We start from the raw sequence: 24015 nt of genomic DNA, 5'->3' as shown, positions 1-24015 counted from the left end.
CTTAGTGAAGACACTATCTATTCTGATGGGAGAGCATCTCCTGTCAGCGTAGACACTCCATGTCCCTGAGAGGCAGTAGCTATGTGGACAGCAGAAACCCTCCTTTTGCCATAGCACGGTCTACACCAGGGGTTAGGCTGGTATAACTACATCACTCAGGGGTGCGCAAAATCCACACTCTGAGCGATGTGGTTATACCAACATATGTTGGTAGTGTAAACCAAACCTCGAAGTGGCTATGGCTCTGGATGTGGTGGGGAGCAGATAGGAATAGAAGGGAAGAGAAAGTTTCCACTTGCCGTGAAGGGCACATTCCAGTCAATTCGTATACAGGTATCCACCAACTTAACACTGCTCCTTGCATTATTAGCTTCTGTTCCATGTCTGTATCCCCCTCAAAAAGGCACAGAAACATTTCCTTTGCGCAAGCATGGGCAGAGAAGCCATTGGTTGAATGCCCTGAGGCTGAGGGGGCCATTAGTCAGAAACTCCATTGGATTTTCCTGAGTTCATCTGCCTCTTGTGGGTATTACCATCTAATATGTCTCAAAATACATAACGACCACTAGCGCAGCGTGTGCATTTCAGTTTAGACAACTGAAAGAGGAGATAAACTACAAAGAAAACTCACAGAAGTACTCTACATCCTCACAGGTACAAATCATAGTCAATATTAACACCAAGATTTGGTTATTTTTAGATAAGTGTCAAAAGACAGGACATAACACAATATTAAACATAATTTAGTAATAACCTGTATGTCTGATGTATACATACATAGAAACATGTCTTTACAGCAGTGCCAAGTTATTTTGGGACGGGAAGGCAGGAGTTTGGATTCAGGGCTTGAGGATGTCATGGTTATATTTCACCACTAGATGGCAGTTAGGTAGCATTAACTCTGTCATTTAACTGCTGCATATAGTTTTCGGGAAATACAACTGATACATATAAACATATATTAGCATTCTCATGTCTCCAGGCTGTTAAAAAGCATCTCTGCACGTGCACTCTGGGCGTGAAAACTGCAGAATGAAGCAGACTGGTTTTGGCATCCCAAGAACTTCTAATGAGAAACTTTTCTACTGCCCTGATGCATATACATTATTACATGTCATTTCCCAATTTTATCACAATTATGAGTATCACAAGCTATTTTTAATTGTATTACTTTGTCCGGAAGAATGATGTTGCTTATAATGAATATTTACAGTCACTTTTTACAAAAGGCATCAGGCTTCATTAACATAAGAAATCCTCACCCATCTCAAATCTAAATTTGACTAGCTGAGATTTTTATGATTTATAATTAATGCAGGCACTCCACATTTTTGTAGACAGGATAATGTCTGACAAACAGGAGATGGTAGAACATATCATAATCTTCTGATTTTATAAACTTTTCATCTGGGATACAAAAGGGAGAGACCTTATGTAATGTTTTCGTTTTGGGCGCACTGGTGCAGTTAAACCAATGTAGTTGTATACCCTTAGCACAGATGGGCTGTGTCAGTCTAAACTGTGACTTGCACTAGCTGTACTTTGAAAGTGAGGTAAGTCACAGTTTAAACAGGTGCAGGATGTCTACATTAGAGTTCTGCACTGATTCAGCCTAGTGCAAAACCCACACTGTACATAAGACCTTAACGGTGTCCCATTTACTCAAAAATGAAGCAATATAACTGGCCACATCCATTGACAGTGGTAAGTTTTTAATTAGGCGCAGTGAAATCAATTATAGTTAGTAGCAACATATTAAGTCTCCACCCATCAGTTTAAAAACATTAATAGACAACTACAGGTAAAATAATTGACTGCTTTTGAAATATGCCTCCAAATATTTCATTAATTTACCACCAATCATTGCTGGTAATGCACAGTAAAAACAAATAGAGGTTTGATTTATGTTGTGCCTTTCACCCCACTGTGCTCTACAAACATTCACATTTTCTGGTCCAAGGGAAGAGTATGACCTACTGAATTAACATGACTGCACGGAGTTCCACTTAAGTGTTCTTCAGCAATCTCCCAAGCAAGAACCGACCCAGCCAGTCCTGGCTTAGCTTAGTAAAATCCAACATGATCACATCACAAGGTGGTATAACTGCAGGCCATAATAAACTGCCTTTGAAAAATGTACTTGAACAGCTTTGCTGCCAACACGTTCTTTAATATTAATATACAAAGGGAAAAATAATTTCATGTTAGCTTCCAAACCTGGTATTTAAATATATATATATCATTGCTTGCTGGCTGTCAGCATATTTTAGCATTGACAAGCTGCAACAGCTCCTAGCATTCGGGTTGTCATTTTTGTATTAATAAAAACAAACCTTGCAACATGAACAACATATAGTGGGGTTTGCTTTCCTTCTTACCTCTTCCTTCTTTTCTTCGGTACCAGAAGCTAAATTGAGGCTCAGCTGAGAGTGGCTGCTTATGCCACTGTCTTCATTTCCATCATCATAATACCCAGTTTGCACTGAGTCCTGGAAGCAAACAGGATTTCTCCCCAACTTCAGAGCAGGTAACTCAACTCTTTCCTCGCTTTCCATTGAGCTCAGTGACAATGTGCTGTGACGATCCGAGCAATGGAAATTAATATTGCACTTGACCTTCTCAGCACTGGGGCTCTGAGGTTTAGGGGCAGTGGGCCTAAGAGGAATGCTAGGCTGCTCATATTCACACGTAAACTGGCTGGTACTTTTTGGTTCATCAGAGTCTACATAAAACACTTCATTAGGAAGTGCACTAAAGTTGTTAAAAGTGTGTGAGGAACTAACATCATTTAAGACACATGATAATGTCCTAAAGCTGTTGGCTTCACCAGTAAATACATTTGTTTCAGTGTCTGTATCCTGAGAAACAATTGGACTATGAAGATGCAGAGTTACAGGAAAGATAGAATCTGGACTGCACACGGGGGAAAAGCACCTCCGTCTGTCATTTTCATTGCTACCAGAAACCCTGCGGGAGTAGTCGTCATGTAGTCTGCTGTTTAGTCTTGTTCTCTGGTTTTGTTCGCTCAGAGGAGGAGTCATGCTCTTAGGACCATCCTTCTTCCATGCAACATCTGTAACATTGCTTACAAGTTTCAAAACTCTGTCAAAATCCTTTGCTCTGACAGGGCTCTTCCAGCGTTTTGACCGTCTCTCTGGGTTTCCACTGGCTTTGTCGGAGTCAGCAGAGGAAGTGCTTACTGTCCTTTGTGGCACTTGCTTTTCACTTGCAATCTTGAGGTCAGTGAGATTTGAGGTGGACTTTCGTTTGAATGAGCTCTTTTTCAGAAAGTTTAAGCTATCTGTGCTTTTGCTTCTCCTGTAGATAATCCTGTTGTTTTCAGGATCTTTCACTAAAATTTCACAGATCTTTGGCTCCTGGGTGATAGGAGATGTTGGCCTCGTGTAGTTCTGCTGACTCTGAATTTTATCAGTGTCTAATAAATTGATGCGGCCAACACCATAGGCGCGTCTGATACTGCGTGATCGGTGAGTATTCCTCAGGAAGGAGTCATCACTTTCCTCTACATCAGAGCAATCAGAAGCCAAACCGTCCACTACATTATGGGAATCATGTAAAGGCCCCGAATAAGTCTGAACTCTCACCACTGCACCATTCGACACATGTTTTCCCACAGTGTTCTCATTTAAGACATCTGAGCTTTCTCTGGCCTGAATTCCTTGAAGAACTGAAGATTTTAATTTCTTGAAAGATCCCATTTTTCTAATGGAAGACAAAGCATTCCACGTTGAAGAGCTTCCCATCACAATCAGAGAACGAGGCCTTTCTGAGTTGGAGGTAGTTTGTTTCCTAGTGGCAGAGAAAAAGCGCATGATTTTTGAAGGGCTGAGATTGTCATCTTGTATTTCCTCTTCAGCACTGCTGTTGCTATTGCATCCCCCATTGCTAGTTATACTTCTCAGTTCTTTATTATCCATTACTATACAGGTAACAGTGGTGCCACTTCCGCAGCCATTCTGAAATGTTGTCATGTCCTCAATGCCATAAGCATGAGGGCAGAAGGTGCTATAGCTCAGATCCACAATACCATCTTCCTCAGTTGTCCCAGGTCCCAACCCTTCATCTACTGCACCTCTTCTTGCCTTGTTTTCACATCTACTGTGTGAACTGAGCTCTCCAGACTGCACGGCCTGCATCAAGAAAACAAAGCCAGCAGTTAGCCATTTTTCCCCCACAAAATGAGACATGGTTCCCTATGAATAAAATCAAGGACTATTAACTAAACAAAGCTGTATCATGGGCCTCGGGGAAAAGCTGCTAATAGTTCACTTTAAACAAAAGGGATACTTATGTTCTGTTTAGTTATTTAAAAGACCAATTTAACTTAAATATGCTTTTGTTTATCTGACTCAAATAATCAAACCTACCTTAGTAGAGCAGATATACTGTAATGCTATGCAAGTTATCCTACCCAGTTTAACAATACATTTTAAGCAAATATTGCCCCACCTCTAAAGCACAACATTATACTAACTATTGCAAAAACAAAATTATAAGACTGAAACACAGCAACAGATGCTTCAGCGCTTGTCTTGCTCTTTCTTTTATTCTTAACTTGAAGCAAAATGGAAACTTAAAAAAACCCACTATTCTGGGGGAGCTGAGGGGGGAGAGGGATCCAGCTATTTTTCTCATTACAATACTAAGTTCCTGAATTCCAAGACACATGACCATATATGCAACTAAGGGGAAAGACTCGCATCAAAAAGACTGAGTGCCTTCAGACTTATAAATTCCCTACCATGTGCCACCTATTCTTATGATATTGTTGACTTAATACAACAACAATAGAACATGTATATTTTCTATAGTTTGTTGCTATCCAAGGGCCAAACTTTGATCACCTACTCATGCATGGAGTATCACTGAAGTAATAAATGCAAGGCACTCAAGTATCTTGTAATTTCCTTAGCAAACAAGCCTAAGTCAGTCAAATCTACAGCAAAGTAATTTTCTCTAATAAAAGAAAAATACACAAGCAAGTATTTGAGACAGTAAAAAAATAGGCAAGGACATACAAAAGCCTGTCCTGATGATGTGCTGTTGGAAGAGTGACCTAGGGCAGCCAATGGTGGGATGGAATGCAGATGAGCATGGGAGGAAGCAGCATGTGTTGTGCTTCATGTACTATGAACAGACAAATTAGGGTTCACTGGGTTGTGCTTTCCTGACCTTTTGGTTCATATACTATCCACAGATGCCGGGAGGGATGGAAATTAAACAAGAGTGGTAAACAATTAAAAAAGTTTAGGGACCCTCAACCTAAAGCAGTTACTGCCCTTACCATGAGAGCAACGGCAAGTTTCCTTGGTACTGTCAAATTTTGCTAGGGCCAGTGGGATCAGAGATAGCCCATTCCTGGATACCTGGGTCTTGGCCATAAAATAAAATAAAGTAGAAAAGGTATAGATAAACAAAGGAAGTACCCGTGAAATCTGCTCCTGACCCTCTGAAGCTTGGTCAGTTTTTTTTATTGTAAGGTCTTGGTCTCAAGTAGTCATATGAACTTTAAAGGCTAATTTGAAATAGGAAGTAAAAGCCCCCTAGCAACCAGAAAAGCGGGGAAGAAGCACTTAGGCACAGCGTGAAGACAGAAAGCTTCCCCATTCACAGGGGTTAAACAAGCCATTCCTGTCACCTCTCCACACTTGGCAGGTCAATGAATATTAAAGGCAGAAGCCCCAGTTGTAAATGTACCAACCCTCCCCCACCCCATGCACATATAAACAGTTATCACCACATGGAGTACAGTACATTCAAAACCGCATGAAGCTTTTTCATGGTTACATTTCCCCCTTAGAATGAATAGATACTAAACACACCATAAATAGTAAACAGTGTAAATGTCAAATTATAAGCAAACATAAGATACTCCAAATGTTAAGCTTTTAGGAGCCTTGAAAAATATTGGATCCAGACTTTTGAAGTTGAGTCCCTCCTTTCGGATACATTTTAAATGGAGGTTTTAAAATCTTGTTCCCTATGGAGCGTGTTTCGATGTGACGCTTAAAATCCTCCTTCATTCAAATTGTCTCAGCTTGAGCCTGCCCTTGTTGCACTCTGGTTACTTGCTGCCTACAAGAGTTGAGCTGGGAGAGCAAGAGCTGTCTGACTAAATCCAATGGCTTGAAGTTCAAGCCTGCCTCTCAGTTTGTTGCTTATTCAAAACTGCTGCTATTTTTACTCTACTGTCATGCAAAAACGAGAGGATTTTTAAGCAGCATAGTTTTCACCCCCCAAAACAAGCCAGCTTTCCAAGTAACGCATCTTTCCATAACAATTCTCCACCCTTGGCACTACTCTGGTGGGAGAGCGGTGTGTGCAGGGAGAAGCACACCTAAAAATAATGCCACTGAGTCCAGTACAGACCAGAGACTTATCTTTCGTGTGCTCCAGTCCTCGAGAAATAACTCCGGGGGAAGGAGACAAATGAAGGGCGGTCAGAAGACTAACTTGCAAACATTATTTACCCAACACAGTGACGGTAGAAAGCAGCACGCTGCATACGCCTGGTTCCGTGGGGCAGCCAAAGCCCCTTTATGCCTCAGCCATCCAGAGGGGCCTGGGGTTTTCCAAGTGTGGTCAGTGTCCGCTTGGTCTGACTCGGGCAGCAGCACCTGCCCCGCTGCTCACCCATCCTCCCGGCAGGAAAATCGCAGCTAGGAGAGCAGAGAAAGCGGTGTCCCAGTGCGGGGACAGAGAGGGAGCAGGCGCCCATTACCTGGGAGGAGCTAGGAGGCACAGGACTCACAACCCGAGGGGGCAGCCCCGCTCCCAGCCCTACCCGCAGCAGCAGCTCCAAGGACTCCTTCCCCCGCGCTGCTCCCCTATAGACAGAGCGATATGTTTCCGCATCACTATGGCAGCAGCCGGGAGGGAGAGGGAGGGAAACTCTAGACCCACTGGGGGAGGAGGCAGCTCTTCCGAGAGTTGCAGGAGCAGTGCTGGGTTCAAAGGCTGTGTGCAGGGGCTGTGCGGAGCAGCCAGAGGAGAGGCAGAGAAGAAGAGCCCTGTAAGCTGGGCTCTCACCAGCAGAAGTTGGTCCAATAAAACATATTACCTCACCCACCCTTGTGGCTGTCCCAGTAGCGACTATGTCAGGCTGTGGACCTGCTGCTGGCCCCTACAAGGAGGGGGCTAGAAGGAGCTATTCTCCCCCCACTGCTCAGTTTTTCAGTGACAGCTTCCCCAGCAAGCCAACAGGCGGAGGAGTGTCCCAGCTGCTGGCCCCCTCTGGCCTTTTCTACCCTCCCACCTGGGAGGCAGAGTCCCTAGACCCCTGCATCTGCAACTAAAACAAAGTTGGCTCAGGGCCAGGGCTGCGGGAATACTTAGCACCTAGCGAGTGATTTACGTTTTCAAAGTACTGTGCACACAGTAATTAAGGGGCTGATTCCCCTTTCCCTCACCCTCTGCCCTGCAAGAGACAAAGTGGGGCTGTTTGTTGTGTTGTGTTTGAATTTAATTATCATCCTATCAAAACAGATAAAGACTAAACTAGGAGGGTGGTGGCATTTGCACACATTAATAATGAAGCAATTGCCCTTCCCTGTTGGGTCTCATTGCTACTTACTTTGTTCAAGTCAGCTTCCGATTAGGGACTGAATATGAAGGGAGTGGGGGAGGCAAGAGCAAGAGAAATTGCAGCCCTCCAAATTATCTGTTTTCCTGATCTTGACTTTTAACAACCTCCCAGCCATTGAATGTACTTCTGGTTCCCACACCCTCTCCTCAGCTGTTGGTCCTCTACAAGTTGCATTCTCATTTGCTGTATTGAGAAAATATTTACTTTAACCTTCAGCTTCAAAGCTAGTCTTCCCCACCTCTTGCAAGGACTTTCACTTATAATGCCTGGTTTTCCATGTGAGTCTTCCAAGCTGTGGTTGGTTTAAAACACTTACCTTTTTATTTCAAATGTGTAAGGCCAAATCCATCCCTGGTGCAACTCCATTTATTTCTATAGTTACTCCACAGGTGGATTGGCCCCATAGGGATGATGCTGTCAACGCAAAACACCCAGAATTTGTGATTGGAGAGAACCAGTACTCAGGGTCAGGCATGTCCTGCTTCATTTTGCTATTCACTATATATTTCTAGTTATTACAGGTGGCTGAATTTAATGATCTCTGCCTTTGGTCAAATTTTCATTACGTACATTGTCTTCAGCCACTGTTCCACGTTCCAGTAACAATCTGGTATAAAATGCTCACATCTTCCTCACTTAAATACTTAAATTGCAGTAGTGTCTCAGCCATCCTGGGCCCCATTATGTAAGGTGCCATGCAGATGTTGGGACATGTACATCAGTTTCCCATTAGAGAAAAAATCAGTGATGCAGAGTAATCAGTGATGTGGGGTACTTCCGGAGAGTAGCTTACTGTATTTGTACTAATACACCAGTCCTTTAATAGATGTAGCCACAAACAGCAAGAGGGCAAACCACTTTCAGAAATTTCAGCCCAAACACCAATGCCTGGTTCCCAGGATTCAGAGTAGCAGCTGTGTTAGTCTGTATCCGCAAAAAGAACAGGAGTATTTGTGGCACCTTAGAGACTAACAAATTTATTTCAGCATAAGCTTTCGTGGTCGACAGCCACTTCATCAGATGCATAGAATGGAATATATAGTAAGAAGATATATATACATACAGGGAACATAAAAAGGTGAAAGTTGTTCTCTGTATGTATATATATCTTCTTACTACATATTCCATTCTATGCATCTGATGAAATGGTCTGTAGCCTACGAAAGCTTATGCTCAAATACATTTGTTAGTCTCTAAGGTGCCTCAAGTACTCCTGGTCTTTTTATGGTTCCCAGGATGTGACTCTGTCCCAAGCATTGACTTGCATTAAAGAGATTAAGACAGAGAACAATCATAAAACCTACAAAATATCATCCAAGTCTGAACAGTGCTTGCACACTAAGGAAAATAAGACCATCTGGTGACTCCTACCAAAACCATATGATAAATGACAGTCCCTGATCCAAAACACTGAGGTACAAATCCTCAAAGATATTTAGGCACCTAATTCCCATTGAAATCAATGGGAATTAGGTGCCTAAATAACTTTGAGGATCTCGGCCTTAGGGCTGGTCTACACTGAGCATTTACATTGGCATACCTACATCACTCAGGGGTGTGAAAAATCCCCAGTGTAGATAGTGTTAGGTTGATGGAAGAATTCTTCCATTGACCTAGCTACCGCCCCTCAGGAAGGTGAGTTACCTGACCTACGATGACAGGAGAACCTCTCCTGTGAGTGTAGGTAGTGTCTCCGCTGAAGCAGCTGTAGCATTTCAAGAGTAGACAAGCACTTATAGTCTAAAAGGTGACATAGCAGGTGGATGAGACAAGTGGGCAAGGGGAAATGTGGTAACACATAAATATGACATCATATGTGGAATTCTTAGCCAGTCTGTAGTAGTGACTGTAGCGTTCCATCTGTCTAACCATTACTAGGCTGTTCTTTATTGTATGTGTTACAGATCAGGTAAGTTTTGAGGAAGGACTTAAGGAGGACAAGATACTGGCTTTATGGATCTGGACTAAGGAAGCCCAAAAGTGCTTGTTAGAGAAACAGAGAATGAGTCTAGAATCACCAGTGGAGTGGTGGCAGGAGGAAGTCTTGGAATAAGATAATAGGTCTGATATCTAGGGAGGGGCTAAATTGTGGAAAGCTTTGTAGATAAGAACAAGAAGTTCATGTTTCATGCATTAGAAGAGGGGGAACTTATTGAGGGATTTATAGTGGGGATGACAGACTAGAAGGTGATTTTAGGATCAGCATTTGGATGGATTTGAGGGGTAAGTATATCACATTGTATTGAAACAGCAAATGTATCAGAAATAGATTTGAAATATAGTTTTACCACGTGTTATAATAGTGCTGTATATCAGGGACTGCTGTTCAAACTTTCACTCACTCTCTCTGACAGAAATATTGGTGAAGTGCCTATAAAGTTCTGCAGGTTTGACCTTGTATAATGGTCACTCTTAAAAACTTGCCTTGGATAATTAGATAAGATTATTACATCATTGTTTGCAATATCCCTTATTCTTGTTTCTGCATACTATGGGAATACCTAGAATGTTGCAATTACTGAGGTAACATTAGTTATATAAACCTCTACCTGAGGTGATTGCATGTTTCTAAGAGTGACTGATGTATTTTGTATCTCCCAGACCTGTTTGTGTTAGTCATCAGCTTATGCTAAAACCCATTTCTGACTTTTGTGGTTTCATTGGGTCAAAGTACTGCCCTTGCATACATGTATACAAGTTCTGAATTCAATGGGAGTTTTGTGAGTGTATCTGAGGACAGATTTCAGTTTGCTGTTATCAAGAATAATGAGTGTCTGCACTTTCTCCTTAACTTGGATATCCTTTTTTTTAAAATAGGTTGATTCAGACCCATATATACAGTGCCCCAAGTGCAGCTATATCAAGGTACCAGCCAAAATTATGGGGATTGCCCTAGTGTAAGGAAGGAGAACAAGGCCCACTATTCTTCCTTTAGATATGAAACATTATTCTATTTTTCTAGCACAATATTTCTAGGAAAGAAAGGTGCATAGATTCCCAACAGCTAAGGGCAGGGGTGGCTTTAGGGATTTTGCCACCCCAAACACAGCAGGCAGGCTGCCTCCGGTGGTTTGCCTGCAGGGGGTCCGCTGGTCCCACGGCTTCAGTGGACCTCCCATAGACGTGCCTCTGGGAGGTTCTCCGAAGCTGCAGGACCAGTGGACCCTCCACAGGCAAGCCACGGAAGGCAACCTGCCTGCCACCCTTGTGGCACCAGCAAAGCGCCCCCCACTGCTTGCCACCCCAAGCACACACTTGACGTGCTGGGGCCTGGAGCTGCCCCTGGCTAAGGGCAATTTACACTGCTACAACTTTCTCGCTCAGGGGTGTGAAAAAACACACCCCAGAGCACAGCAAGTTTCAGTGCTGTAAAGCACCGGTGTAGACAGTGCACCAACACTGGGAGCTACGCCCCTCATTGAGGTAGTTTTTTCAGAGCACTGTGCTGCCACCACACAAGGTACTTTAGCGTTGCCAGTGTAGACTAGCCCTAAGACAAGCCCAAGTTTCAGTAAGTTAATTCTTCACAGAACATAAATGTCTGTTTCACTATTCCACAAATACAAAATGTCACCCACATTTATAACCAAGACTGGCTGCTTTAAAGCAGAAATAGTGGCTTGTTTTCCAGTTTTTCCTTTCTTGAGAAGATGAATGTTATTTGTTACTAGAGATTGTGCAAAAAGATGGAATTAAGAAAACTTGAATAGCACTTTTATAGGTACTTCTGAGAAGCTGCACTATACCCTATTATTTACAGACTAATAATTTGACGGCACCTGAGTAACAAAGGATGTAATTCAATCAGTGGTTGTGCTGGCATTATAAACTGTGGGAGACCAAGTCCAAAACAACTCCAAGAATAAATTCCAGATTGATATATGCACAATGGTATTATTAATTACTTGATAATGATCATCACAAATAGCCATAGCAACACAAAATTTAACTTATTTTAGAAGTTTAAATCTGTGATTTAAAAGAGGTTTAAAATGCATGTGACAAAAGAATGAGAAGGATTATTTGACGTGCAATACAGGTGGAAAAGGATTATAAAAAATGTGACACAAGAAAAGCAATATTAAGATCTTTCATGGTGAAGGAGCAAGATGAACTAGAAAGTGAAACTGAAGCTTTTAGTGGGTATTGATATTTTTTCAAATATCATAGCACATCAATGACTGCATGTCAGCAGCTCTTATCTAATCAAGATAGTCATCTTCCATAGCCTCAGAGTGGGAAAGTCTGAAGGAGAATAGTTCTGTTACTTCCAATGGAGGAGGAGGAACTCTGATGCTCATCCACTGATATTTTGTGATTCTTTCTCATTCTTATTTTAAAACTGGGATTTTAAAAGTATATTTAAAGGAGAGAGAGAGACTGGGAGCTTATTAATACTCAAGAAAAACATGGCAAAAAAATAATTTGCTACACTGCACACAGCTGGGGCAGGATGGTGGGGTGTGGGGTAAGTGCAATATTCCGAGTGTTTTTTTTTTAAATCATCCTACATTAATGGGCACCCCAATGCAATTTTGAATAGGTGAAAGTATTAGAACAACTGATTCTCTTTCATTAAACTATAGAGTGTTTTCTGAGGTTTACAGTATTTACCTAATGTTGCAATTTGTATCTGTCTTTTGCATCTCAGACGGACGAAGGCTCTGATCCGGGAAACAATTACCCTCATGAGAACCTTTACAAGTCCCACTGGGGATATTAGGCTGAGTTATGCTCTCAGGGAAATTAACAGCAACTCCTCTACTGAATTCAAGGGGAGCAATATCAAGCTCTTAATTTGGACAGTTTAAAAATGAGGAACAGTAGACATTTGAATATGCACTGCAAATTAATTTTGTCTGTTTTATGTATAAATAAGGTTTCAAATATACTAAGGTTGTTTCTATTTGTGTAAGTTTCTAACAGGCATAATAATATACCAAAAGGAATTCTCCAAATTCAATAGCTCTGTCATCTTGGCATTTAAATCTCCCATGCCAGTTCATGAACCATGCTGTTAAGGAAACGGCTTAAAGGGCTGCTTGGTTTAAACTGATTAATTTTCTTAATTTGACAGAGGCAAGTGAGGAGTAATCACCAGTACAAGTCTCTTCATATAGCTACTTTATAGTTGTTCACTAAAAGCCAGGTTCTGATGCTCTTACTCACTAGGGTGACTAGATAGTAAATGTAAAAAATCAGGACGGGGGTGGGGGATAATAGGTACCTATATAAGAAAAAGCCCCCAAAATCAGGACTTTCCCTATAAAATTGGGACATCTGTTCACCCTATTACTCACATTAATACCTAAGTGAGTAAAGGTACAAATTTCAGCTCATTGAACTACATCTGTGCTAGCTCTGATCGCATTCTAAAAACAGAAGTGTAACTGCAGCAGGAAGAACTAGCCACCCTGAGTAAATCCTGTCCAGGATCATGGGTACAAACTCTGGGTGGCCAGACCCTCCCACTGCTCACGGCTTCATTGCTACTTGAGTATTCTAGCTCCATCAGGACTAGCGCGAGTATATCCCCTGAAGCTGGAGTTTGCACCTCCAGCTCTAGTGTAGACATATCTGTGCTGACTGCAATAGGACTGCTTGTGGAGTACAGAAATGATCAACGTGAGAAAGTGTGTCAAATTGGGTTCCAAACGAGTGCTGAAATACAACTTATAAATAACTGAAATAGGACTTCAGTTTTATCATTTAAAATGTTCTTTTGAATTTGCATTGAGAGATTGTTTCACTTAGCTCGCTGCACTCCATTTGGCACACAGATCTAATTTAGGGTGGACACAATAGCAGGATGGAACGACACCATCAATGAAAAAAAGACCCCTATGTACCAGATTACCATTGTCCCCTCTCAGTGTTGGTCTTACTCATCCACCTACACCATTGCAGCTGCACACAACTTAACGAGGGACTCAGCCTTTCAGTCTGTTCGAATGCTATTTATATCCCCATTGAGTCTCACTGTGATGCTATTATTGTGTTCCCATCCTCAAGAGGCATTATTAAGATAGCATGACATGAAGAGATGCTTCATACTACAGAAGAGCAGTTTTCAATAAATAGCTCATTGTGTCCAAACATAAAGACAACTTCCTGTTTCCAATTAGGAAGGCTGCATTCTACCTTTATCTTGTGACTCACAAAAGTTTAAGGGAAAAAAGAGAGAGGGGACGACTGTGGAGATGCAAAATACAGAAAAGTGGGAAGGAACAGAGATTCAGCAGTGAAGTGTGTCACAGGTTTAGTCCCATGCACATTTTCTCTATGTTCTTTTAAAGTTATTAGAAATAGATTTTCTGTTAAGTGAAAAGTACATTAAGATGATGGGGGAACCACATGTTGGGAGGAAAACGTACTGACTATAAGAGACAGCTAGAGTGGGCTCTTTGTTAGCACTTGATTATAGCCATTTAGATTCTAATTTTTTCTGTTCTGCTCTTTTCAGGTTCACATACCACACCTATTCCCCAGGTATCGGATTGCCTCATTGGCGTAATTTATCTGTTATCCTTATTCTTAATATTTATATTTAAAAACCTATTAATAGCTCTTTATAACCCCCTCCCACCAAATAGCTATCAAACTGCAACCTTGCCATCCTGTCATCACATCTCTCAACCGACGCCCACCAAACATGTCTGGGGAAATAAATGGATCTTGCAGTACGCTCAGGAGGATCAGAAATATGGGCTCTTATAGAGCAAGGGGTTCTGAATTCTAGAGCTGAAGCCCCCTCACACAGGCTGCCCTGCTCATTCAGTAAGTGACATTTTAGTGAGACTAAATAACAAGGGAGAGGTGCACTTGCTGAATCAAAGGGACTGATTTAAGGCTCCATCATATCTCTGCTAATGGTCACCCCTCGACATATTACTGAATCATGGGGTTTGGTCAGCTGTGAAGCTGGACCAAACAGATTTGCACTGCCATTGAACCACAAGGCCAGCTGGATTGTCTGCTACATCAGAAGTTTGCTGACATATTTGCAGGTAGAGCTCTGCAAATCTGTGGATATCTGCTTTATATCCAAGGATATCTGCAGACCATGTTTGTGGATCATGGATAGATATGAATCCAAATGTTATATCTATAGCTCTGCAAATCTGCAGATACCCACGGACTGTGTTTGCGGATCGGATATGGATACAAATTTTGTAACCGCACAGGGTTCTACTGGGAGATGCAGCTGGATATTGACTATTCTCAGACTGCATACAGAGTTTCCATACAAAGAGAGAGATGAAGCTTGAACACCAACTTCTGTACACCCCAGCATCACCAGATAATTCTGTCTCTGAGACAGACTAACAGTGGTGAAATGGACAAGGAAAGAAAGATACCCCACAACTTTATTTTGTTCCCTGAAGTTTCAGTTCAGCACCACAAACAGGATCCTTCTCCCATGTCATCTTCCAAGGGAGAAAAAACTGTTGTGACTAATGCTTCCTCAGACAACCAAAGAGTTCTACATCTGTGTTTTGTTCCCTTCCCAACCTTGCCCCAACTCCACATCCCATCCTGACCCCACCCAGTTTGATACAGATAGACATTTACTAAATCATCCCAATATACTGCCATCGTACTTATCATAATTCCTGAAGTAATTGCACCTCTCACCCCTTTGTAGCCTCTATAAGGGTATCCCACTGGGTCTCAGGCCTCTAGCAATCACCTTTTTCAGGGCATAGAACCTGCAATCTCTGTGCAGACCTGGGATTTAGGCTGCATTTCACTGTGGTCACTGTAGCAAGTCTGAGTTCAGTTCAGCACTTGTCATCCTGCTCTCCCACAGGGGCTATAACAGGGTTAACCAGTGGCCAACCAGCCTTCATAAAGCCAGGTATTTATTTTGAACAAAAGCATTACAGAGAGAACCGATCTGCAAGCAATGAACAGCTTTACATGCAGGTCTTAGCTTATCAGGCAGCCATCCATCTTCCTCTTGCAGACTCTGGTGGGGACAGAGTAGTCCAGGTCTCTTACACACCATCTGTGTACATTAGCGATCAAGGTAGGGGGGCAGGGATAGCTCATTGGTTTGAGCATTGGCCTGCTAAACCCAGGGTTGTGAGCTCAATCCTTGAGGGAGCCAGTTATGGATCTGGCATAAAAATGTCTGGGAATTGGTCCCCCTTGAGCAGGGGAGTGAACTAGATGATTGCCCAAGGTCCCTTCCAACCCTGATATTCTATGTTATTTGCACATCATCCATAGCAAGGGGCAACATTTCATCTGTGAGACACAATGCATCCCACTGCTTCCTGTTGTGCTGGAGGTAGAGGAGTAAGGGATAGACAGGGGTAATTTGTAACACCCTCCACCCACAACATGTAGTATGTCCTCCATCCTGAAGGCTGGTGCTTAAGAGGAGGCAAAGGAGCCAGGGCTCTATCTTATCCCCTTCCCAGGTATAAAAATTTACTAAAAATCTAGCTGCTGAAGAAATACCTTGTAATGAAGCAGCCAATACACTTGATTAGAAATTATTTTAAAAAAAAATCTCTGTAAAGTTCCACTAGTTCATAATATCTACAATGTTTATTATAATTACAGAATAGAAAAAACTGAAGCAATCTTTCTCAACAGCATGACTGAGCCAGCATGATGCAAGAGAAATACTCAACAGAGCTGTTATCTTGGTTGCTATGCCAATAAGCTCTGGACAATTACAGGTTTGTAAGTGCATAGGAAAGTCACAGCAATCTGAGTCTGAACTATGTTAGAAAAGGAAGGGGGGAAAAAAAAAAACTCCACAAGAATTCTGTGGCTCTAGTCTATTTTCCTGTATTATTAGTGTTTTCAATTAGCAGGAGGACTTTTATTTGTTTAGTCTCTTATTACAATTATATATGGTGAACCTCAGAGTTACGAACACCAGAGTTAATGATACTCCTTATTTGGCACCGGAAGTTCGCAATTAGGCAGCAGGAGAGACCAAAAAAAAGAAAAAGAAAAAGCAAATACAGCACAGTAGGGTGTTAAACATAAACTATTAAAAAAATAAAGGGAAAGCAGCATTTTTCTTCTGCATAGTAAAGTTTCAAAACTGTAGTAAGTCGATGTTCAGTTGTAATGTTTTGAAAGAACTATAACGTTTTGTTCAGAGTTACAAACATTTCAGAGTTACAAACAACCTCCATTCCCAAGGTTCGTAACTGAGGTTCTACTGTATTGCCTTTATTATGGCTTAGTGTAAGCTGAAATTAACATTTGTGGGCATGTCTACTGTACCAAAAGATTCAGCTATGATCTCTCTCATGTTCCTATCTATATTCCAAGAAAAAAAGGCTTCCTCTTGCTAAGTCTACCTCTGGTTTGTCGTATAGCCACCACATCTTTGATTTTTTTAAAGTTTATTTTCCGTTTAGTTGCAAGTAAACTGATTGATCACAAAATCTTGTAATGGGAGAGTTATAGAAACAATACATTAAAATAGGGGTACAACAATGAAAAGCTCCAGCAATTTTCATAGGTTACGAAAATGTCAATCTAATTTTGGGATAATTTCCCATTAAATGATGATACATGTGCTAACAATGCAATGTGGCTGACAACTTTAACTATGAGCCTGTTATTATTAAGGCTACAATTTTGGCACGGAGACCATAGTGTTCCCAGTAATTGTGAATTTGAATAAAATATATGATGAGCCCACTCTGCAGTGGTGCCTCCTGTCCTGGGGATGGGTAGGGCCCAGGCCTACCTCCATTTGCACCAGAGACAAGGGGGCCAAAGGGCCACTGCCACCTTCACATTTTAAACCAGCGGATTGTCAGTTGGGAGGGTAAGGTAAGGAGGCCCTTGCAGAGAAGGCAGGGACTCCAGGAGGATGGGATTGGTGGTATTGAGGGCTCCCAAGGGTTCAAGAGGGATTGGGCTGGTCATGAGGTCCTCCCTCTAGGGCTCTAGGAGGATCATCTGGTGACCTTTCTGTGACATATTGCTTTTTTCCCTGCACCTCTGCTGTGAAATTTACTAAAAATTTCCATGCCAAAATTGTAGCCTTAGTTTTTTTACTGTTGTTATTATTACAAGCCTTTATTTGGTATCCATCACAGTGCTATCTCCTCTTGCTTAATAACCATCTTCTTCTTTAATAATACTAAAATCAATGGCAAAATTTTCAAACTTGAGTGATTAAAATTCATCATCCCTTCATATTTTGGCAACTAAATAAATGGCTGTCTTCCTTTGCATTGGATCACTATATACATCATTTTAACTGACAAAAGTCAGTAATAAAAATCTCAGATTAACTGAAACTACAAGTAGCTCATTTCATCCAAGCTGTGCGTAGGGTTGATATCAACTCCTGTTATACATAGAGTGCCCAGTTCTTTCCTCAGACAGTCACAACTCCCAGTGACTTTTCTATGAAGGCTGAATTGGCACCAGTAAGACTAATAGCCTGAAAGCGAAAACATTTTAAATTACTTAATTTCCCTTCAGTAGCAGCCACTGTCTAATTAGTTAGGGTCATTGTCATAAACAGATAGTTAAGGGTTAATGCCTCTTTTACCCTTTACCCAGGTTTTTCAGTAAACCTGGCTGACATCTGACCAGAGGACCAATAAGGGGACTAGATCCTTTCAAATCTTGGTGGAAGGAAGTCTTTTGTTTGTGCTCTTTGTTTTGGGGGTTGTTCGCTCTTGGGATGGGACTAAAGGGACCAGACATCAATCCGGTCTCCAAATCTTCTGAACCAGTCTTCATTTTCAACTTGTAGTAACAGCCAGGCAAGACGTTTAGTTCTATTTTTGTTTTCTCAACTTGTAATGTTCTTTTTGCTGAGAGGATTTACCTCTGTTTGTGTAACTTGAACTAAGGCTAGGGGGGTTCCTCTGGGCTATATGAATCTGATACGGCCCTGTAATAGAAGTTTTCAAATCATGATTCTTACCAGAGACGAATTCTTCTTACCCACCTAATACTTGTTCTTCTAAATTCCAGAAAGCGCATCTCTTCTTCTTAATATCCAGGATTCGAGATTTACAGCCTTGTTTAAATCGCAAGGGTTTTAGATCTGGTTATTCACGGCGGAGGTCAAGCTTCAAATATCAAGACCAGGGATAATGTGGTATGAACGTACGCCTGGAATGCCTAGCTGCCACGTGAGGGAAAGTGTTGGAGGAGACAGTGGGAGGAGTGACATACGAGCACACCCTGGAACTCACACATGGCTGGAGCTGTGGAAGAGAGTACCCAGAAAATCAAGCCTACTAGGATAAAGTAGTTACACGCTAAGATGTATCCCATCGCAGTCCATCACAGGTCAGTACCAGAAGAGTTCAGAGGAGTGATGGTAAGGACTCTAGTTCTGACAATATGGTGGACAGAGCGTCGGAATATCATATTTTAAGCATCGCCACAAATCCACTGGCCACTATTTCTTTTAACCTGGTCATAGCTGCTGTGAGAGAGTGAGAGAGCAGCACAGGTCTATAAGCTTTAAAATCTAGGGTGCTTTAGAATAAGAGAAGGCTTCAACGCTAGTGACAACTGCACGCTCAGTTCAGGCAAAAGGAGAGATTTAACCAGAGCTAGTATATACGTTTCTTCTTTACTATCTCTACTCCGCGCGTTATAGTTCTGGAATAAGTTTAGCAACAAGTTCTTGATTTAACCCCACCTGGCACAAGAACCGCTCGCACGTGTCGGCATTGACATCCGCGCAGTTTCAATGGACTGCAGAGCGGGGTGTGCGCCCAGCACAAAAAACGTCAGGAAGAAAGTGAGTAACCTTGCAATGGAAGCTGAAGTCGAAACTGAATCCAAAAGGCCTTTTGCCAACAGTTGCAAAAAGCTCTTGCTGCCGGGTATGCCAGTAAAAAGTTTATCCCCAAGATTGTAGCCACAGTGCCTAGGCTCAAGAGTGCTAATTTTTTGGAAGAGAGAAGAATGGCTACGAGACTTAGGGGATTGGTTACCACAATGGCTCACGGTCTGCCACACTAGGACATGTGGATGCCAGAGATGGTAGTGTCTAAAGGCACGGTTAGAAAAAAAGCTTTTGACATGGGCGTTTTAAACATTTACAGTCGTAGATCTCAAGCCCAGGGTTCTAACACAGGCTAAATGGGACTAGAGTCCACTAACGCCTGGGCTTACATTGTTTAGAGTACGCTGCCGGGGCATTTAACATTCTTATGGTGATAATATCGAATTAAAGGCTAAAATCGGTTTTATAAAACTGATATTTAATAATTTGGATTTTTTTCACTGCGGCACTAGGCACAGTAATCTCGGCAGTATTGTCCGCTGTGCGTCAGAGAATGGCCCCATCGGATTTCTGACCTGGAGGCGTAGTTTCTCGCATCAAGTCACGTGTGTTGGATCTCCCGCTGTAGATGAGTATGTGTCAGTATTGGTAGCAAAGGGTGTTGGTTCATTCGTCCGTTTCTTTGGAACCCCTCGTGCTCTTTGGCTTTTTCCTGGTGCGCTGGAACAATACGCCAAATAGCTGGCACCATGCTCACCGTGTCAGCTTATTTTTTTTTTTGGTCCAGGGAAAAAGAACACCGATGATAGAATAAGATGCGGTGAAGAGACAAGAGGACGCGAAAAACACAGCTACAAAGCTTCCTGGCTTAAGAGAGAAGAATGGATCAGAGAGTATATGTGTAATAGACGTGATTTATAGAATAGAAAAAGAAGAAAAAGAACGAGATGAACGAGAAGAAGGAGGAGAGAGAGGAGTATGGAGGAGATATAGAGAAAGTGCAGAGGGTATAACGATAAGAGGAGAATATAGAATGTAAGAATGTAAGAGTAGTCGGTAGATAACTTTAAAAGCAAGGGCGCCTTGGCATGCAAATTACGGTGGATTATCTCTCCCCATGTGACTGTTCGAAGTGGGCCTCATCAATGTGCATGGTTGATGGACTGGGCGCCTGAGCAGCTTGGAGTGACCTGAGTAGATGGATTCCACCTTATGGTTTTAAAAAATAGAGTAAGTCCCTGCCTACGATAAAGGGGCAAGTGTATTAGGAGGACCAGTGGTATCAGAGAGCACAGCTGCGTCGGGCGTGTACAAGTATTCGCCCATGGGGGTGCCTGCTGACACAACCCACCGGCTATGTTGCTTCCCTTCCCGACTCCCAACCTTCCCGTGGGAATAGCGTGGCACAGTGTCTGCCATGTGTCATGAGTAATAAAAAGAACAGTGAAAGATAGACTGAGTGTTTAGGTGACATAAAATGAGAGGGGGAGGCAGCCTCAACCGGCGCGAATGAATAGCCAGGGGCAGGACATTAGACAGGTGGGGGGAGAGGATCCCAAGCTGGCTGCTGCTATGAAAGTCCAAGAGGTCAGTTATTCAAGTTTTCTTTACAACAGAGAAGAGGGGGCTGAAAGCCCCCCAGTCTAGATGTAAGCTAGATTAAGCGTGTTCAGTCCTATCTACTGGGAGTAAGCCACAGTGAATGAGCCCTCATGTCAACGATTTGATATTCATAGAGGACGATTACTAGTCCAACTGCACCGTCTAACACAGGGAGGGGGATGAGGGAGAGGGCGGATACTGCCTACATGCGAGCAGCATCGCGCTCTACCAGCAGCGATTCAGTAACAAACACGTAGGTGGACATTGGAAAGAAGTCAAGAATGATTTACTTTCCTTTTTCTTTCCCATACAGGGTAGGTGGTGGTGGGGAGACTGCAGGAAGACTAGTTCCCCCTGAAACACGCCAGACAACACATAGTGTTGAACCTAATCCAACAAATTGGAAGCTCAAGGCCAAGAAATGGCAATACCTTCTCAGAGCACCTGGTTGTGGACTGTGGGAATAGCTGGAGTCCCAGTACCCATCACAACTCCATGAGCGCCCATATTGAGAGTTGCTGGCTTCCCATTACGTTGTCAACCGCAGCCGCTGGTGTTAACCTGGATGATCTTTTATGTTTCAACAACGTCAGGGCGCTTGCCATAACGTGTTCTGTAAACGGAAGAGCTCTGAATAAGGAACAACGAGCAATTTGTCTCCCCATAAGCGATCAGACGATTCGCTACAGTTATCCTCAGTACTGGTTCCAGTGCTGGAGCCTTTTGGATCTAATGAGACTACATCGCCACCTTTGGCTGATTCAGAGCTCCAGGGGCAATTACGGAAAACGATACAAATTCACTGTAGGCCTGCGCGGCCATCCACAGCATGAATTTGTCCAGAGGGCAAGTGGGCAGATCCCCGGGAGGCCAGGCAATAAACGCTCCACACCCGACCCCTGGTTGTCTGGCTGGAGAATGTAGAATGGGACAGGAGCGGGATTATCGACACACACCGCTGAACAACGGGAGTAGACACTTAAATATACGAGTACACTCATGAACGAGGGCGTTACGGCGCAACACGAACTCGACAGATTCGTGCGGCTAGCCTTGAGTGAAACGAAAACATGACCCCCACTGTACCAAACGGCATCCTTAAATCGATTTCGGACCCTCTCCATGAACGAGAGGAGTAGCCGCTAATTCGATATGTGGATAACTCGGATTAGGTTCATGTGGAGGAAATCAACGTTATTTGGCCTCCTGGGCGGCATCCCAGATGCAGCACTGACCGCTCTGGCAGGAATCTGAAACTCAGGATGCCAGGCGGGCAGGTAAACAGGAAAAGCCCCCCGCGAAACTTTTGAAATTACATTCCTGCTCTGGCCCAGCGTAGGAGCTCTGATCAGCACGGACTGGCGATGCAATTGTTTGAAATCGAAAAGAGAGCTCCAGCAAGACGATACGGGAGATACTAGTCTGATCGCTGTATGGGGAGACAAATCTGTTTGTTCCAGCTCCGTTACCATGAGACACAAATGCCAAAGCGGTTTGAATAAAAAACATGCCAGGTACACGCGTTGTGTGAAAAGCGTAACGGGAAGCCAGGAGACTCAAATGGACGCTCATTGAAGGGGGATGGGGGGTATGAGGACCCAGCTATCCCACAGTCCACGCAGTTCTCTGAAAATTATTTTGCATCTTGCTGAGTCCATTGTCTGTAGGTTCAAAACACAGTGTCTGGACGTGGTTCAGGGAAACAGCCTCCTCAGTTTACTTTCCCCCCACCACCACGTGAAAAAAAAAAGGGGAAAGATTGCTGCGCTTAATGGCGTCTTGCTCATGCACCTCCGCGAAAAAGGCGCCACAACGGGTTGTCTGCTGCCTTCACAAAAGGAGGGGTGAGGCTCGTACCCAGCACACCCGGGCGTGTTTTTCCTGCCCCATCAGGCACTGTGCTCTCAAGCAACGGAAGTGGGACTATGGGATAGCTGAGGAAAGCTACCCAACAAGTGCACCGCCCTGAAATCGATGGTAGCTTTGGCGAATGGACGCAAACAAATCGATTTCGGGATCCCCTGTGGAGTGCCTAAACCGATTTTATTAGATCTGTTTGTATATCCGGTTTAAGCTAATTCGAAATAATCGTGCCAGTGTAACGCTACCTTAGGACAAGTGTTTGACCACACTGCGCGGTGGTCTTCTTCCTAGAACTTTAGAATAAACAGATTCAAAAACCACATTGCACCTTTACAATATACTACTAGATTATGTAAACTAAAGATTTTTCACATTTCACAGGACCAATTTTTTAAACCAGTTGCATCTCTGGGAAACTTTCACGGCAAAAGTGCATCAGCTACTTTGTTACGAAGCTTCTGAAATGTGTTGAATTTCCAAAATCAAGAATCCTTGGAGAGCTAAAACTCCAATCGAAGAAAGTTTTTTCGTTGTTTCCCTTGCCACTCTTACGCAGCATGGTCGGTTTGTAGCTGGAAGCGCGTGCCCAAACGTGATGGGCATACCTTTTCCCAGGGTCATACACAAACTGGCAGTAGCATTCTTTTTTACTGATTGACCAGTGGCTTCCCTCTCGACAGTTTTCTTGCTGAGAAACATCACCAGGATGAAATTCTTGATCGGTCCTTCCTGCAGTTAAACTGCTCCTACAGAACCATGCTCAGATGCATCGTGGTTACTAGGAATGGTTTGGTCAAAGTCTGAGGCCCTTAAGCAAGGGTCAGTACATGAGTGTTGCCTTAATGCTGGTTAAAGGCTTCTGAGCACTTCATTAGTCCACTTAACTGGCATTCGCTGTGTCTTTCCTGGTCAGGTCTGTTATGGGACAAGCGATTTGACTGTATGTGTACAAATCGTCTGTAATATCCGGCAAGCGTAAGAAGGATGGACTGTTTCTTGGCTTTGGACAGGCCATTTTTGTATAGCACTCCACCTTGGCCTGTAGGGGATTTTATTGTTCCTTAACCACCTGGTGTCCCAGTAGTCACTCTTGTGTTTTGGCCTTTGACCACTTTTTAGCCTTAACAAGTTAGTCCATGCCTGCTTGAGTGCGCTCAAGAGACTTTTCCAGGTGTTCTGCCCATCGAATCACAAAAAAAATAGCCAT

At 42.9% G+C, this 24015-nt stretch overlaps 1 protein-coding gene across 8 annotated transcripts in view; it reads right to left on the bottom strand.

Moving 5' to 3' along the window:
- The window catches only part of SPATA13 (spermatogenesis associated 13), a 134048-nt gene that overhangs the window by 68777 nt on the left and 41256 nt on the right, over positions 1–24015 (bottom strand). For 2 of the 8 annotated variants that reach the window (XM_032770971.2, XM_032770979.2), the window contains exons 2-4: positions 7923–8020; positions 6492–6680; positions 2379–4151 (exon numbers count right to left, since the gene is read on the bottom strand). In XM_032770971.2, the coding sequence (XP_032626862.1) occupies positions 2379–3992 (1614 nt within the window). In that variant the 5' untranslated portion in view covers positions 3993–4151; positions 6492–6680; positions 7923–8020. The other 6 variants (XM_032770974.2, XM_032770975.2, XM_032770973.2 and 3 more) reach the window with 5 other exon arrangements.

Source organism: Chelonoidis abingdonii, chromosome 1 (genome assembly GCF_003597395.2).
Source record: "Chelonoidis abingdonii isolate Lonesome George chromosome 1, CheloAbing_2.0, whole genome shotgun sequence".
Taxonomy (NCBI): domain Eukaryota; kingdom Metazoa; phylum Chordata; order Testudines; family Testudinidae; genus Chelonoidis; species Chelonoidis abingdonii.
The sequence above is the reverse complement of the archived record's forward strand: the minus strand, read 5'-3'. Positions and strand labels throughout refer to the sequence as shown.